The sequence below is a fragment of the Argiope bruennichi genome, chromosome 1, assembly GCF_947563725.1.
Source record: "Argiope bruennichi chromosome 1, qqArgBrue1.1, whole genome shotgun sequence".
NCBI classification, from domain to species: Eukaryota; Metazoa; Arthropoda; class Arachnida; order Araneae; family Araneidae; genus Argiope; species Argiope bruennichi.
In genome coordinates this window covers 41,484,488-41,503,962 of record NC_079151.1, presented here as the reverse complement: position 1 = coordinate 41,503,962, position 19,475 = coordinate 41,484,488, and the positions used below count along the sequence as shown (strand labels likewise).

Genomic DNA, 19,475 nt, shown 5'->3' with positions numbered 1-19,475 from the left:
GTGAAAAGATAAGTGATTTTTTTCAAAGCGACAAAGTAGACTTTCTTGCTACTAAAGCGGTAAAAGAAAACTAAACCTTAGATGTATTACCATACTCGAGCTTTAATCCAGATATTTTTCTTTCTTATTACCTTCTATTTCAATCGATGACACATGTCTGATTAGAGCCTTATGATAATTCCAAAAAATGGAACCATTAATTTATAGCTTCAAAAAATGGGAAAATCAAAGTTTTAAACAATCATTTTTTTTTCCGTTTCACAAATTGATAGAAACCACAAGTTTAATACAATAATAAATGTATCAGTTCATCATAATGCAAAGTGAATTTTGATACATTCAATTCATATGAAGCGAGAATTTTAAATTCGTAATTTCATAATTTTTATTCCATGATGTTTGCGAATCCCGTCTTCTATGAACTATAAAAATTCACATAGCGAATTATATATTGCTTTCAGTTGGATCTGTGTTTACAATGGTATTTATATTACATTGGATGTTTATATGCACTCTGTAATGTTCTATAGCATTATGCATTTCTTTACTTTTAAATGATATGTATATGAGCAGAGATTAAAATAATTATCCTACAATTCGGTCTCGACTATTTCATATTAATGAATTCTTAGTAGAATTTCAATTAAAAATTCTAAACTGATCATTAGAATTGAAGTTTTTTTAATTAAATATATAAATCATCCATTATTTTATCGAAATTTGTATAACAAATTAGATGGATTTACAGAAGAACAAATAATTAATAAATCATTAAATATATTCATATGTACACGTTTTGTTGAAAAGGTTATAAGTCTAAGATCTAATAACATGGCATGCAATCTACAGTTGATTAAATCGTGAAACGGCATAAATCCAAATTTTTCATGATTTATTATGTAGGCATGATTAATAGGTTAGCGAAATTAATATGTCTGTTAAATACTTTTTGAATCTTGAGAAGAGCAATTTATCAATGGAGAATTTGAAGGAGAAATGCATTAACTTCCAGACTTCTTTTCCTTACCAAGTAATATCTGTTCATATGAAAAAGTAGATATGAATTTATTGCTTATTTTTTGTAGTCATTTTAGATTTCGTTTCCTTTTTCGAAAAAAAATATTCAGTGTTTTAATTAAAATTGCAGCCACTTTGCCCTACGACTTTGATATTTTGTTACTCATAAATATGAAATTTTACTTCTCATTTAAATCTGATTGAAATTCTTATTGAACTATCCATAAGTTTACTTTATTGTATTATTTTACATCATTTTTAAAATCGGCCCCAAGTTCCTTCTTATGGTTATAGTTCAATTAATTATTTTACTACTTTCTATATAAAAAATTGGATATTTACGTATTATTTATATAAAAAAACTGGGAGTATTCTTTTTTGGTTCTTTTTTATAACATTTAATTTTCTTTACAACATGTCTCATACTGATACTCTTAACTTAATAATATAATATTATATGAACTAAAAGAAAAAAAATGCTTCATAAAAGCTCTTATGAAAAGAACAGGCGAAAAATAATTTTATCAGATTATCAAAACTTTAATGCAAATCAATTACTTTTCAAAAACATTTTTTTAAAAGTAATTGGTTGCATTAAATGAAATTTAACAAATGCAAAAAATGATAATAAAATACTAAAACAAAGTCGCTTCAATTTATTTGAAATACGCCATCAGGTGCAAATAGAAATTTTATCCCAAGAAAGAATTGAAAACGAAACCACCAGATAAAAATTTTCAAAAAAAAGTATTTGAATACGAAATCTATATTTCGTTAAAATCGAATTAAATTACAGTAATAAAATTTCAAATATTTTTTTGGAACTGGTATCGAACCTTTGTATCTAAATAAATAAATGTGTTAGTAAAAATTACAACAGAATAACAAATGTCCTTTGAAATTAAATACTGTTGTCAAATATCTTTATAGAGAAATTATTTTCTGGACAACCATTTTTAAAAGGTTCTTCATATTAATCATCTCGACATCCTTTATTGTTTTGGGAGGACAAAATTTAAGGTTGACAAATAATAATGTGGACATTTTATTTATTTTGACGTTTATCTTTATTAAACACTGGTGGAATTTTGATATATATAGAATACTTTGAATACAAGTTTGCTTATAACATTTCCTTTTTATTCTTTTTCTTTGAAGAGATATCAAATTCATTTTCATTTTTAGTAAAGCAGAAGTACTATTGTTATCAGAAAGTACAGGAAAGTACAAAAAAGTAAATAAATTAAAAATTGTTTGAGAATTTTTATCACGCATTTCCACGATACATATACATTTACTTGGTATTTAACACTTTATTTCTTTTCATATCATTTGAAAATATTCCTTTTCATTAAAATAAAAATACAGATTATATTTGAAAAAAATTATACATTAGCTTCATTTCCATTCCCTTTGTTACAATTTCTTGCATAGACATTTTTGAAATGACACATATAGCAGTTATAGATGAATTTTTATCAAAACAAGAGTATTTGAATAGCTAGCAATCCATTTTAGACGAATTCCTTTTTATTAGACCAATCATTTGCATTAATCACTACCATAGTGATCAGATCAGATCAGATCAGATAATTATCACTAAAATATAGTTGTTTATCAATTAGAAATATTACTGAAGAATATCCTACATCTTTCGTTTCATTTGAAGAAATTTCTAGAGAACAATTCGATTCACTATGTATCTGCTTTTGAGTTATTCCAGTAAAAATAGTTCAACTTTCTAAGTAGATATTTTCTCAATTGTTTCATCTTTAAGTGTATTGGAGCATTTGATGATTTTCTATCAGTTATCAATATCAATTAAAATGCACTTGAAAAGGTAAAATAAGTTCCGGTAAAGTATAACGAAGTCATTAAAAAAACCAAGATATTGTTGGGGGAGGGGGCTTGTTGTTAGAGATAGTATTATGAGTTTCTACAAAATGGTGATACTGTATCCAGAGAATATTATTTAAGTATTTTACCAGTTTTCACGGAGTAATTTGACAAAAACGATTCATTGTATTTTTTTTTTTGTCACCAGAAAAATTTGAGAATTTCCCTCTAGACAATGCACCTTCTTTCTCGCAATAATATTATTATTCCTCAATTTTTGACCAAGAATTTTTTTAAAAATGTATCTTATAAAGGCTTATGTTTAACAGATATGACACCATGCATTTTTTTTTCTTCGTGAGCACTTTTTTTTTTTTAAATTTGCAGTTAGAAAAAAATGGCAATGAACTCTGAAGGGATTTCGAGAAAACGACTGTAGTTATGTAAGGACTGTAGCATTCAGAAAAAAATAGTGTAATTGGTAGTAAAGTGAATTTCTGTCAGAGATTATTATTTTTGAAGAGACATAGGAAATAAATTACTCTTCTAGTCTATTCATCCTTTAGAGTTGTGAGAAAGGCTGTACTGAGAATAAAATGTTTATTAGATTAACTCTCATGTCCAAATTTTATAGCCGATTGAGTAGCAATGGCTGATGAAAACCCTCCTACTAACATAATTTATATGATATTTCACTGTATTTACCGCTCTCAGAATATCATTCATGAAGATATCATAACAATACAGTTGGGCATTTTGTACTAATAGAGCTTGAATTTTGAAGGAGAATCTTTTGAAATAATTGAGTTTAGAAGTTAGAAGTAGCAAAACACTCCGCAATGTGAGAAGAAGATTCATTAGTTGCTAAATTTTGAATGGATATATTTGTCTTTATTTCGTAACAAAAGGGGAAAAAATAGCAGCTGGCTATTTCCGAAAGTTTTGACTAATTTGATTTTTTTTTTCACCGAATAGCTTTAGATTATTCAAAATGTGATTATTTTATTATCTAAGACACATTTTTAATGACATGTAAATAAATTCCAATTAACGATTTTCAAACATTTTTACAATACAAACATTACACTCTGCAACAAATGTATTGAAGAATTCGTATTGCTTCCACAATTATGTCTAATCGATATTATGAATGTGTCGACAAAATCCCGAGTAATTTATCTTTCAAATAATTAGATTGCTGATACTTTAGTTCTAAATTTATGAATATTAATTCTGAATAACATTCCCTGGGAAAATTGATAATTTCAAGGAAACCCTAGTATTATTCTAAAAATATAAAATATTCTGGAAACAGACATTCAATAGAAACATCAAACAATTGAAGATAAATTCCCCGATATTTTCATAACAAAAGTGTCAGCTCTTTGAAAAATTATACTAAGTAATTAGTAATTCTTTCATGCTATTCTTCTCCGATATCTTATCATAACCGTAAATAGATGTTCATTTCCTTGGTAAAGTTTAAAAGTAAGATTATTATGTACTCAGTACGTAATATGAAGAACAAACCACGTAGTTAAATTTGTAGAAAACCCTTAATGTCTGTAGAAGTGCAATTCATTTAAATGATTCTGTTTCATACATTCTAAGCATAACGTTACTTTGATTTACAGCATTTAATTTGAGTCATTTGCATATAAATTAAGTGTTCTGGTTTAATTATTCGCGGTTTCCTCCCTTTAGAATGTAACCTATTTGATAGAATTGTTGAATGCACTGAAAGGGTAACTGAATCGCCAGACAGGAAAAATCTTTGCTGCTATAAATTATTTTAAATGTTAAGTCCCAAACTACAGAACTTTAAAAATTATTGATCAGACATTTATTCAAACTAAGCTGCTTATTTATAATAAAACTTATATCTTACTTTGTAAGTTGTTGACAAAAATATTGCTATTGTTATGAATAACTTTTGAATAGATTATTAAAGGAATTTCTAGTGAATTCGGAAGTTTTTAGCTTGCAAGTTACAATAAAAACATGTACATCGCAGGTTTTGTGCATACTGAAATTCAAAGTTCAATCGGATATTAAATTTCTCCTTTATTCCTTATTTAATTCTTTGAAAGAAAGTATTTTAAAATATATTTCCAATTTTATTTATTTGACTTTATATACTTATTAGATCATCAAAAATTTGACAATTATTAGTTTATAATTCCATAAGGAAATACTTGAGAAAAAAAATTAGTTTAGAGAATTAGAACTTTTCGCAAATATATTTAAAAATAAGATAAAATTAAATAATCTGATAACCAGTATTTTTTTTTATTTCCTCTAAACTAATGGTCTGTTATATTTCATATTGGCAGGATGAAGGATAAATATAAAATTTAGTTTTTAACAGGATACAATTTAAATTCTTTATTTATGTTTAGATATATCATTTATTTATTTTATCTTACTTATCAAAAGATTACAATTCATAATTTTGATCTGGTTTTAAAATATACATTTAAATTCTAATTAATAAATGAGTTTAACTTATGGGATAATTACTTAAATTTATTTTCGTTTTGAGAATTTATAGTTCCAAAAATATAGAAAACTAAAAGAATTTTTATTGTTAACTGTTTTTTTTTATGATTAATGCTTATGCTTTCTTCATTTACATGCTATCTATAATTTTTTTTGAATTCATGAAGCGTTTAAATAATGCGAGAGAAGCTGGTTTTAAAACAGAATAATATTTAATAAAGAAATAAGTAAACATTATTTAAATTTATGTACAAGACATGATGTAGATTAATTAAATTGTTGCATTGTGCATATTTATTGTATTAAATTACTTTTCACGCTTCGAAACTCTTTTTAAAATAAAGTAAAAATAAATTTTGTTTTCATAATCAAATCGATAATTAATAATTTATATTATAATAATTTTGTTTTTTGAATATTGTAGAAATACATAACGGCTATTAATTACCTTAAATAATATAAACGAGTAATTACAGAAACTACTTTTAAGTTGCTTTTATGTAAATTCAAATTAAATCGTGCTGGAAATCAATTCAATGACAGAAACAATATAACATTTTTTTCTGAAATTAATAATTATATCATCGAAATATAAAAGAAAATATTTGCTAAAATTCTTAGAAATATGTGATGCTATATACAGGGCTTAACGCTTATACTTTTGAAAAGAAACAATATAGATTAAACATTCATGCAAACCACGTAGTTTTATAAAGTGAGAAAAAATACATTGGGAAAGACTCTAGTTCTTTCCGAAGTGCTGTTGTATGTGTAATGCATATACAGCAGTATTCAAAAACCTTTCACCAGAGGCATGAGTTATGTTCAGACCACTAGCTTCTTTTTTACATATGCTGATGTACGTTTTTCTTCTGGGAATTCATGTTCTAGAAACAAGAGTATATTGACAATCGATTTCTTAAAGTATCTAGAAAAATTTTTTTTGAAATTCAAAACGTTTTCTCTTTATTTATGTGATGTAAACTAGAATGCTTTGAATAGTAGGTTGTTTTTAAAAAAAAAAAATAATAATTTATTAATTGTTTGTTCTGTTATTCAATTTTTAAATATTTTGTTGTAACGTTTCAAGTTTGGCGGATTCAAATTACGGTTGCAGGAGAATCTTTTTTTTAAAACATCTGATGAACATGGGAAAAAAAGAATTCTTTGACACAAGTTATGCATTAATATGGTTACTTTTTGACATAATCACTGAAGATTCAAGTATTTTTCATATCGATGAGGCACGTTTCCGATTCCCTTTTCTAAAAATGTTCCCGTCAAGGATGATCTTGGTGGTGATGTTTAGCTCCTATTTAGTCTTAAAGCTTTGGTTTTATGTTTGGTCTCTTTTATGTCAAGGAAAAGATGAAAATTACTCGGTGCTAAGTCTAGGCTGTATGTAAGGTAATGAAATGCGCTCTCATTAAATTGCTTACGAAGCAGATAGGTGTTAAAAATGATTTCAACAATTCATGAAATTGCGCATGCCAATTCATTTGTGGCAAACCTCCGTTTTTGTTGAACCACATGATAGCTCGTTGAGCAAAATCTTCTGCTGCGATAAACTTGTGCCCTTGTCCCAATTAATCGATAATCTTTATTTCGTCGATCTGTATACTTGCACAATTGCACAATTCATGCAAAACAGAATCATCCAAAATGTTTCCACCATATACTTGGCTCATTCTTACATAAATTTCTACTGTATTATTTTTTTACATAAAAATGGTGAATAACACACAGCAGCTCGCTTTTGGTGGTAGCCTCATTTCTGTTAACCGTGTTTATATTCCGATAATTTTCAACATAAATTGGTGACTGAAGTCGACAGTGGCTAAGCTTAGGGTTAGAGATATGGAGAGATGTCCATATCGGACTCCTCCCCATAGTAGGAATCTAATAATAAGAAGTAGAAATCTATTTTATGTTCATGAATTTCTAAAACTCGGTATAGATGCCTTTAACTATTATGATGAAGTAAAAAAATATGAAGTAAATATTTTAATAACACTTATTGATTTCATTAGTCTGAAAATATTTAACAATATATTTAAGAAATGAATTTACTAAGATTTAACATAAAAAAATTAATTTAAAAAACGCATATCAATATTTTACTTCACAAGAATATTCTATATGTTCGACGGCCGTTTTCGAGCTAATATCAACTTCTAAATTTATGGAGATTATATTGACAAATCATAATATTATCTGAAAATATCTGATAAAAATTGCTTGGTAATTATTTCTTCTGAAAAAACTATATATCTCTTTTCTAAGAAATTGAAGTTTTCCCGATTTTTGACATTATGGTTCTATGCATTCAGTCCTATAATCAATAATTAACACAATCAATCAAAATTTAAAACAAGAAGGGGAAGGAATAACATATTCATTAAAAAATTTGCATTAAAGTTGAAATGAGATTACTCAGGATGGTTAGAGCGTAGAGTTCAGTTTTGAATAAAAATGAAATAATCGAAAAATTATATATGACAGACAATTTTGTTAAGACATTTTTATATACTTATATGGTAGTAAATATATCCATAAAATTAATGTATAAATTATTATCCCTAAAGAGATACCGATTTGAAATATAAATAGATGAATACATTATGATACTTGCATAGTAAATTTTGAGGAGATCGTAAAAAAATAAAAACTGTTTTTTCTGCCCTTTCTGGGGAAATGCGAATAACAATATAGGACAAGTGTAATTATTAATCCACTTAGAGACATATTCAAAAGATTCCAATCCGTGCATTTCATGCATGGCGTATTTACATAAAAGAAATCGAAATCATGATTTTGGACAGCAAGCGAAAAAATTATAGTTATCCAAGTATTTTTTGTGAATTATTTAAAAATAATTTTTGAACTTAAATTAAAACATCAGATCTAAGAGTAGAGTGAAAAACAATATTTAATTTATTCAATTATCCGTACTTATTCCGATACTACTGAAAATTTTTGGAAGAAACTTTACATTCAAAAGTATTGATCGATGTTCTAGTGAAAATTGTATAAATATCGGTTATTATTACGAAAAAAATTATGGGTAAATAATATTATGCTCAATAACCTGTAATTTTTTGCTACAATGAGAACCTGTCTTATGAGAATATAAATAGTTTATTTTCGAGATTTTGTTTCATTAAGTACTTATTTAAATCCTTGCGTTTTATTTGAAAGAAATTCTATACAACTGCTTTGGATTGATTTTAATATTCTTTAAATATAAGGTTTAAATTTCGTATGTAGTTACTCTTATGCCTTCAAACTACCCAAATCCATTTATATTGAAAAGTTCATGTCACAAAGAAAATAACCTTATTCTTTCAATGATGTATCCGAACAACTGGAGACACGAAATCGGATTGTATGAAATTTCTGTTTCTGACATATTTAAGATTACAAAACCTTATAAATCTATTGTCAATGATTCAATCCTTTTCAAGAAATAAAATAACCTCGTTGAAGAAAACTAGTAAAAATAAAATGAGAGTTATCTATTCGAAATAATCTTTCTATGAAAACTGTCTTAATATGGCTTGGACTATTTATAAATCTTTCAATAGAATCTAGTGGAGTTTTTTCTGTAAATCAGTCGTTAATTACTATGTTTTTACAATTAAACAATAGGAAATTTTCTATTTTGAATTTAAATAAAAAAAATCCAAGCAAACACGATAAGAAATATCTTTTTCAAAATATTAGGAAATTTTTAGACAAAAATTTTAAAAATATAAGGCAAAGATTTTGTTTGAATTTTATATTTTCTTTTAATATTTTTTTTCATATTTAAAAATTTTAGTCAGATAATAGTGATATTAATGTATGCATTTTTTTTTTATAAACGTTGATCATTTTTTCCCCTTGGACATCAATACATACAATAATGAAAACAATTTAAACTATATTTGGTGAATATTTTACTATCACATATTCACTGTCAACTTTGAAAGCAAGTTAAAAAAAAAAATTAAAATATTTTAAAAAGCTTTTAACGTAACATAATAATATATCTTTTTTTGGAAATTTTCAGGAAATTCACTTTTTAATAAAATTGTCAGACTAAGCATAAAAGCTAATTTTTGAATTTGATTCAGTCATTTGTGAATTAATTGGAAAATGTAAGGAACGAACTTTTAATATAATATTTTATGTTTTGAACTTAGGGAGTGGAACTTTTTCATTCTTTTCTTAAAGTACTTGAATATTCTTTAATATTAAGATAATATTATATTCTTATGTATGGATATAAGGATAAGAATGATATAAGAACAGAATCATTGCAATATTGTCTCAATTTGTTATAAAGATAGCAAAATACGTGGTGGCAATAAGGAAACCTTTCTTGTAGGGAGGTATTTGAGTTAAAACTATGAATGGCACTAAATTCCGTGTACGGACTTTAGAATTCCTCAAATAAAAAGAAAAATAATAGTTTTCATAGCAGGTGAAAAGAATAAAAGCATTTCACATGGTTCAGTAGACCCTTGTATTGATTTATAAAAAATACCAATTAATAAAATATAATTTTCTACTAGTTTTAGACTATACATTTCTGATTCCTGTTTTGATTTTACTATTGTTTTAGTCTTACTCAAATTATCTATAATCTATTCTTCTTTCATTCATTATAATTATGATGGGTTGATTAGGATGATAAAGTTCCATAAATGAAAAAGGCGATTCTTCTATCTAAGATGCTTTTTTATGCAGTATAATTACTACATTATCTAAGAAACAATATTTGCAGCAGAAGATGCATGCAATTATTAATTATCTGATTCGTCATATTAGAATGATGCGTCATTATAGATCATTATATTTTTTTCCCCTTTCGTTTTTCCATACAACCTTCGTTGTTTCTTTTTACACAGCTGATTATTGCTCGACCGTTTACAGTGATGACAAAGATATCTATTTTCAATTAATATTTCAATCAAGATATCTATGTCCACATCATGGCTTTCAACAATGTTTGAATCTTTATAATTTTCGTTTTAATATATCTCTTCGTACCATCCACAGTTTATGCACGAAACATGGTTATATTTCTTCACTTATTTTACCTCTAGATACCTTCAACAAATAAAATTATTTTATGACCATATTTTTCAAAAAATTCTATTTTCGTAAAGGTACAAAATGACGACATAACTTACAAATTTAAGCTCCTTCTTCATCTTTCTGGTTATATCTACGCTCTTCTTTCTCAGTCTCTTGATAGCAAGCATACGACCTTTGTATATTCCGACTGTCGTATAGATGTTTGTGTACCGGAAATCCGCTTCAGCGTTAGAACTGAGAGAAACTTGACTGGTGCGAATCAGAGGATGAAGATTCTATGGAAACAAAAATTCTAAAGTCATATAACAAAATCCCATAGCAATGTAATATTCTTGATGCATTGAAAACAATGCAAGAATAAATCTTAAAGAATGGAAGAAAAAAGTTAGATTCTTCTATATAATTTACTACATGGAAATTTGTGAATCTACATATAACATATTTTTTGTAATATAAGCGCATAATAATCCGTATAATTTCAGACAGTTTAGGCAAAAGAATTTTGTGGAAATAATAACGATTATGTAAATATTGCATGAAACTTCTATTATTTTTTTAATGTAGAAAAACATTCTAACTTATCGGATAAAGTGCAATTCATAAAGTTATCGAAATACCATATAAAATTTCTCGTAAAGACACTTATCCTTGCAATTAGATTCATTTTTCTTTGTATCGAGATAAAAGTTAATCTAGAAAGATGTAATACTGATATTACACATTATTTTTCATAGAATTTTTTATTGTAAGTAATAAGCCTTATATGAAATGTATTTTTCTTTATGAAAATATTATCTTTGCCTTTCTATCTTACAAAAAATGTACAACTATTTATAAACACTAAAAAATGAATATTTTACTAAATGGCAATTTACAACATTCGTAGTTTGTTCTTATTATTTGTAAGTTTGTTTAAATTTGCTTAAATATGTACAGTAATTATCCTTTGTTTATTAATATTTTATTTTTCATTTGACAGGCAAGTTCGTTTTAGAAAATATAAAAAGGGAAAAATTGAAAGAAAAAAAAACAGAAAAAAAGAAAAGAAAAAAAAAAAAAAACTAAGTATTTTTAGCCTGTATTTTATTTTTTGAGTAAATCTTCTTTTATACTCTTAGTAGTTTAGTTGAAATTTTATTTCTTTTGTTAAAGCTGTCTGAATTGTTGTTAATGATCATTTTTAAACCATTAAATAAAGAGCACATTATTTAGCCTTCATTTGAAAGTTAATTAAAATTTCACTTTACATTTATTAGAATGGGTAATACTTGAAATTTCAATTATATTTATTTTTTAACTAAACTGGCTTCAAATATATTCTTCGTTTTAAGTTTAGAGTCTTGCAAAAGTAAATGGAGTTATTCCAAGAACGACATCTATGGAGACAAAAGAAACTTCATGATAAATATTCTTTTTTTCAAAAACGGCAAAGTATTTTCATGGCTTTGGGGGAATGCAAACACTTCAGGCAAAATGATTTTTACACGCTTTTTTCTTATCATGACATTTTTCAAATATGTAAAAATAGAATTTTTTAATAGGTTTTTTACTCACTTTTTGACTAAATAAGTTTTGAAATTATGTAGAAGTTGTGCAATCTGCACGGTACAAAATATTCTTATACTTTTAGAATTTGATATCTATTGATCTTTTAATTTTATTTTGATTTGATTAAATATGAGATCTCCAATATATCAGAAGATTTCTAAATGAAATGATGAAACGATTTTATAATAATTGTCATTATTATAAAATTATTTACGCAACTACTCATAAAGTTAAATAAAGGAAGAAGAACAAAAAGACAATTATGTCTAATAGATCGCAAACTGTCCAACAATTAAACGAAAATTTAAATAACTTTTCTAGTTGGAAAACGTTAGCTGCCTTTAACAGTAGGTAATTCTTAATTTCTGATATGTTGTCATTTCAGTTAATGCTTTTGAATTAAAAAAAAACACATATGTGTGATACTTTTATTATCGTTATTTACACTTTGTCTGTGTGGCTGAGTGCTAGGGCGAAAACTAAGAAACTTGAAGAAGCTGAACCTAAAGAACTTAAGTCATCTTGAATGTAAATTTATAACGATGCAATTTAGCGACTTTTATTTTAATCTTTATCATCAATAATGCCAATTACAAGATGTGTCATAAATTCGCGCGAGATTCAAAATTCATAATAAAAGAAATAAAGCCAGGAGAAATGCTTGTTTGCCCGAATAAAATCAGAAGGGAATTCGATTTGTACTCCAGAAAAACAGAAAAGGGTGCTCACACGTTATATTGAGATGCCTCCCGAAAATCAGGCGATTTAAAGGAACTACCTGACTGGAAATGAATTCATCATTCGATCTCGAAAGGAAGTTGTTATCACTAAATCGAATATCAGTGGTTAAACCGTATTACATAAATTTTGAATCCATAATTGTTGCAATGCAAAAGTTCTGCACGGAGAAAGCCATATTTCATAGAATATATATTGAATTTAGTACGACATTTCGAGGAAAACTGGAGTGTGGAAGATAATCCAAGCCAGGGTGATTATCTTTTATCGTAGACAATGTAGTAATTAAATGTTATGTAACAATTCGCAGATGAGGCGGCTAGTAGCAGTACTGGGAGAATAATGGAATTCCATAATCGTGGTTTCGGCGTGTTCTTCAAGAAATCTCGAATTTGTAATCGTACAAGATACAGACTCTTCACCAGCTCTTACCGGTAGATAAAGTTTTACGAATAAACTATGCTATTTACACATTGACACAAATGGAATATGACAAACAATGCTTGTTGAACATCATGTGGGTAAATGGAACTCACTTTTCCCTGCATGATGATGCCAGTGCCCCAAATATTCGTATCTGTGTACCATAAAGCCCTTGTGAGAACCTGACAAATACACTGCATTGTCATCATTTGACAATTTAGTATTGCTTCACAATGTCTTCCATCTTTTCTAAGAACATTGTGCTGCAGTCATTACAGAGCGATGTGTAAAACTTTTACATGCCTATGGCATGGCAAGCCTGTATTGCAGGAAAAATATGCGTAATAAATATATTTATTCACTAAGAAAATCTGAAATATAAATCGTCCCATTCTTTAAAGCATTTTCTCATTTGATAATATATCTATCTCTGAAAGTTAAGAAATTAAATATTGGGCCACAATAAGAGCGTGCACCCTGTATAATGCTACCGCTATAGTAAAATGCAAAAATAAAGTACTTAATTAAAAACAATAAACATTAAAATAACAATAAACCTTCTTTAAAATTCTTCAGCGCTTTATCATTAAACCACAGAATCATATCTTCAAACACGAAATGATGTAGACCTGATACACTTATTAATGATTATAAACTATAACAAATGTCAGTTATAAGCTATTCTTTTTGAATATAAATATAAATTATGCTTTATTCACTATTTTAGCATGAAATTTCTTGAATGTATCTGTAATAATTATAGAATTTATAAAATTTATTTAATTCATAAATTTCATTGCTGCTATGTATTCTCAAAAAAATCTACATAAATAAATTTATATAATTCATTAAATATTCATTAAATAAAAACAAGCATTATCAATTCAGGAAACAGCATAATACCTTCGTTTTTGCATCTTAAATTGTTATCTTTTGTATGATAATTTTTTTAACTATTTTAAATTACTTCCCAGAACTACAATTTTAAAAAAAGAATTGTTAACACCTACAGATTTTATCTTCTATCTTCTATTATCTGCTGCCGAGTTTTACTCCTTTAATCTTTTGAAATTCATTCTTGTTCTTATAGAATAAGGAAATGGAATTTTCTTGTTCTTTAAGCATGAATATCCACTTTTTATAAAAAAAAATATAATAGCGATATTTTTTTTTATAATTTGATACCTTGAAGGGTTATTCTTATATATAAAAAATTATTTTTAGTTAAACTTCTATTCTTTGTAGAGTATATTATCCTTGAAAAATCTCCAATTTCTTAAAGAATATTTCTCTTTTTAAGCTGAATGAAATATTTCTATTTTATTCCTTTCTTCAAACATTTTTTTTAATTATTTGTTACTGCAAAGAGAACTCATATTTGTAAAAACAAATAATTGTATAGCAATAATAAATAAACAATCAAATAACATCTAAATGATACACACCTTATTAAATTATTTCTAATCATATATAAGTTTGAAAACTTATTACTGAAAGTAAATTTAATGAAAAAAATAAAATAATTCTTACTCTACATATTCTCCCTATGCTTGTTGTAGGAGTGCATTCATTAATTTGAATATCCTTGTAATCGATTTTCCAGATAAGACTATCTAGTTCTTGTTCATATGCCCAGTTTCTGTAAGTGAAAAACTTTACATTAAATAATAATAAAATCTCTTTAAAATATTGATTACATAACTGAAACAATATTTAACTTCAAGATTTAAAGAAGCAGCTAAATTCAAAGTTTTAGCTATAACTCTATTTTATTTATTTTAAAATTTTCAAAATAATAGCGTTAAAATTTTTTGTTCGTATTATCGCTATAAAATTGAAGTTTTTTTTAGCATGCCAAATAACTATATAGCAGAACTTTACCACAAATAATTTATTCAGCGTCGTAATACTTAATTTGATAATGATACCTGCAAATTAGTAAATTACCATCTTAGGAGGAAAATGAAACAAAATTTAGAATCAATGCCATATTTAGGGTCCAAAAACAAAGTACAAAACAGCAAGAGAACAACCATTCTTACTACTTTGGGGAGAGGGAACTTATTAGCGATACAGGTGGTCGAAATCAATAGTATCATTTTCAAAAAACACAATTAAAAGAAAGGCATTTTGAAGTTTTCCTCGTTGAGGGCCCGCAGTGTTTAGAACCCTATTAGTGTTTTTATTTTATGTTATTTTGATGCGTGTCGCACCCTGACTTTCTTCTGTTTCATCAAACGATTTTTTGGAGCAATTTCAATTCAAATTTTGTTGACTGTCTAACAATAATCTAACTGTAAAAGACCACAGATTCTTGTAACAATTTCTAATAATTAAAATTATATGTCTTTTTGTTGGGAAGTTAGTCTCCAATCTATTGCCTTTCTTCTAAAAAAATGCATTAAGACAGCTGAGAACTAGAATAAGCCAGCAAAAGAATGTCTAATTAAGCTTGTCAAAAGAATAAAATTAGATAAGAAAGCCAAAGAATGTCTTCGTAAACCTGCTGATAATGCACAATCTCAGTTTTTAGTATAAGGACAAACTATTATAAAAGGGATAATATTATAGTACAATATATACTAGGTCTAACACATTCTTATTTTATATCGCCTTCTAAACAAAAGGTTCAAATTCAACTAAATGCTGCACAATTATAAGGTAAAAGAATAATGTCAGTGTTTCAGAGTTTAATTAATTGAATGTCTAATTAATTTTTGAAGATTAACCAAAAGCTTGTTTTTTAATAGCTATAACTTAAGCGCAAATAATTCCAGAAGTATTTTTAAGCCATCTGAAAAAAAAAATTCTAATTCAATAATACTATGTTCATTTCTGCACAATATTTATTCTGATCATTATTAAATTTTAAATTACTCTTCCATTATATTTTTAATCTCTGTTTTATTTTAATAGACATCCTTTTGTCAAATTGGTTTAACAATGCTTCAAAACCAAACTCAAGTCAACCCTTGAAACGAAGCAAAAAAAAAAAAAAAAAAAAAGATAGAGAGAGAGAGAAGTAAAACTCTAGCAAGCAAATGATACTGTATAAGATTCCGCAAAAGAAACGAAATTAACTAATGTTTTTTTTTTATCAGGAATATTGAGAGAAATTCTTTCAAAAATGCATTCACACTATATTAAAATTGTAACTTTTACTTTTTCAACTATATTAATTTAATTTATATGCAATTTTTCTTTCAATCGTTATTGATTCTTAAAGAAATTTATAGTTTTTCCTTTGTTGGGCAACGTTTAGATTTTCAGCTACGCTACCACAATTTTTGGAATTTCAATGCATATACTTAGGATTTTTTTCGAATTTCAATACAATTTTGCTATACCGGTATCTCCACTAGTGATTAATAAAAAGAAGGGGAATACTTTTGTATCTTGAATAAATCGCTATTAGGATATAGTTCAATGTTTCTATTTCGCCTTTGCATCAATTTAAATTCATAATGATCATTTATGATTGAAAGTATGACTTTAAAGATATTTGATAAGATATGACCTGATTTCAGGGCACACTCGTAATCTTCAGAATTTCATCTAATCTGAACAGGTATCCTGTTTTATCATTGAAATTGTTGTTTATCAAATGGCAAACATTCATAGTAAGAAATTCACTGTAATAAGTTTACAATTTCGTATTTATAACTTGATTTGGTCAGTTAATTTAGAGTCCTGATTGTTTTCTAAATATTTCACCTTTATTACTTTGTCAGTATAAGTAGTGCCTTTTGCTATTGTATTATGAAAATAGCGACACAAATCTTTGGCAAATAACAATTTTAACACTATATTTCCGACGTCATCGGCTTGCAATGATTAAGTTCAGAACATTCCAGATATTAAAAATTCTTTGTATGTTTTTTTAACGGTTAATTATAATTTATAAAAATATGCATGTATAAAATGTAACTGAAATATACTTATTGATAATCAGTGCATCACACGCTTCTCTTTTATTTCATACAATTAGGCTGTATGTAATACTAAATTCATTGAGAATGAGCACATAATTGCTATTTGTATTTCCTATTTAGGGATTAAATTTAAAAATTGAGATTATAGAGTCATTCAAAGTAGTTTTCAAGTCATGTATTTTGCATTTTACTAAATTGTTTTTTAGAAAAATCGTTTTTGGTAAATAAAATTATATTTGAATTAAGCAGTGAATCTTTCAGATAAAAGAAATTAAAAAAATATCTGGGATTGAATTTTCGGTGTAAATATGAAATTAGATACCATTCCGTAAATATTGGAATTATACAACTCCATTATCTTATAAAATACAAAAACAATTTCTGACTTCGAACACTAAAAAAATAAAATGAGCATATTAACGACAGTTGGCGAATGATCTCTACTCATTGGATGTTACAATTTGAACTATGATGAACTTCGTATTCAAACTAATACAGTAGATTTGAAAATTCCTTGATTATAAATCGACAAGTTTTCATCGATTAAACAAAGGTAAATCATTTTTTATAAATTATTTAAAATTTGATAAAATTTAAGAATTTTTAGAAATAATACATCTTTAAGATCACGATTTTTCTTAATTTCTGTTCGGAAAAATATTATAACGAAATAGCATTATATAAATTTAAAGGATAAGTAACATATTACTTACTTGTAAGCAACTAAGATTCCAACTAGAAGCACCAGAACCAAACCTCCAGTCACTCCAACTGCCAATTTCCACACTTGAAAATAAAAGAAAATTAAAACATTATTTACAAGCATAGTGTTTTTAAATATTGAAAAATTGTCAACCAACTTCATAGAATCTGTTCTAGGATAATATAATATGTAATTCAAAGTAAAAAATCTTACGACTTAATATTGTTAGATAATGCAAAAACGATTTTACTTCAAGAATTCAAAAAAAAATATTAAAGCATTTTAATAAATATAAATGAAAAACTTAAGGAAGAGATTATTTTTTCCCTATAACTTACAAGTTTGTAGTTATAGTTTGTTAGCAAGACAGATATATCAAATTATTCGCAAAATATTGCATTAAATAAAATTTACTTATTACAGTTATTTTTGCATTTGGGGAAAAGAAAAATAGTCGACTAAATAGTGAAAAAACAGGTAAAATAATGAAAACGTTTTATTCTAACTTTAATGCTTCCTCCCCAATTCATTTCTTTACTATTCATTTTGCTGTCGGATACTTGAATATAAAGTTTATCATTCGTACAAAGTAAATTTTATTCTAGAAAAATTGCAGTCTTTGAAGTATAAATGAAGTACTCCAAACGATTTAAGCATTCAAATTTATTTGAAAGTACAGGAATAAGAATAAGATCTAGTCATTCAGTTGATCTTTGGCATATTTGTCTTATGCTTTTTCCCTCTAGAAATTATGTCGTATAAAACTATCCTAAAAGTCCGTTCTGAAAGTACTAATTACATCTTCATCCTCAAAACATTACTGATGGTATGGACTTATGGAAAAATTTATTGTTGGTCTTTTCTTTTTCGAAGATATTGGTCCTTTGGGCCTTGTAACCTGTATAGCAAATAATGAATCCCTTTTGTGCAACCAGCCCATTCCAACGTAACAGCATGGATGTGGGAATAACAAAATTTTTGTGCAAAATGTCTATCTTCCATATACTAGAACCATTCATGACGCATTTGCTGAATCTGGAATTCGGAAATGATAGAGTTTTTATTCAATTTCCCAACATCCTGATCCCTCCGGGGGGCACGTCGAAAAGCGAATGAGTTGCTTCTGGCATGGTGGTTCGATCTGGCCACCCTAGTGGGTGTATAAATAATTGAGGGTCTGGCTCCTCCCATCGATGACAGGACGTACTTCTTCTGGAAGGGTTCTACCGTGGTTGATGTTAGTCCTTAGGACTCAACCACAGTTTCAACTAGTGTTGCTGTTGCGGCTGTCGGATCATTCAGTGTTATTTATCCGCGTGCCTTCTGGCGGATGGCAGAGTCAGAAATATGACTTCCCAATATCTTAGACGCCATGATCATTTGATGTGAGCTCTTATTACTTCTTGCTGTGGGGTTATATAAAAGACGATTGTATGGGAGTCCAATTATGAACTTAGATGAATTGAAAGTACGTATTACGAAGCACATTCAACCTTTCATCATTGAGACAGTCCAATTTCTTGAAGAACATTTTTTCGGTACTAGGAGAAAACGGTGGTCACGACATTTCTATAATGAATATTTCGTAAGCCATTCATCAATTAACGAACATTTTGCCAATTTCCTTTTCTTGATTTATTTGCCAATTTTGGCTTTTTCTAAGATTTTTGGTGAGAGATAGTTAAAAAATGATTTCA

General features: G+C 27.0%; 1 protein-coding gene across 1 annotated transcript in view; it reads right to left on the bottom strand.

Annotated features, from left to right (window-relative positions):
- Positions 1 to 19,475, bottom strand: part of LOC129966636 (guanylate cyclase 32E-like) — a 332,599-nt gene that overhangs the window by 62,331 nt on the left and 250,793 nt on the right. Inside the window, exons 8-10 of the mRNA XM_056081138.1 lie at positions 17,789 to 17,861; positions 14,674 to 14,782; positions 10,530 to 10,709 (exon numbers count right to left, since the gene is read on the bottom strand). Coding sequence (XP_055937113.1) covers positions 10,530 to 10,709; positions 14,674 to 14,782; positions 17,789 to 17,861 — 362 coding nt within the window. The remainder of the gene's footprint in view (positions 1 to 10,529; positions 10,710 to 14,673; positions 14,783 to 17,788; positions 17,862 to 19,475) is intronic.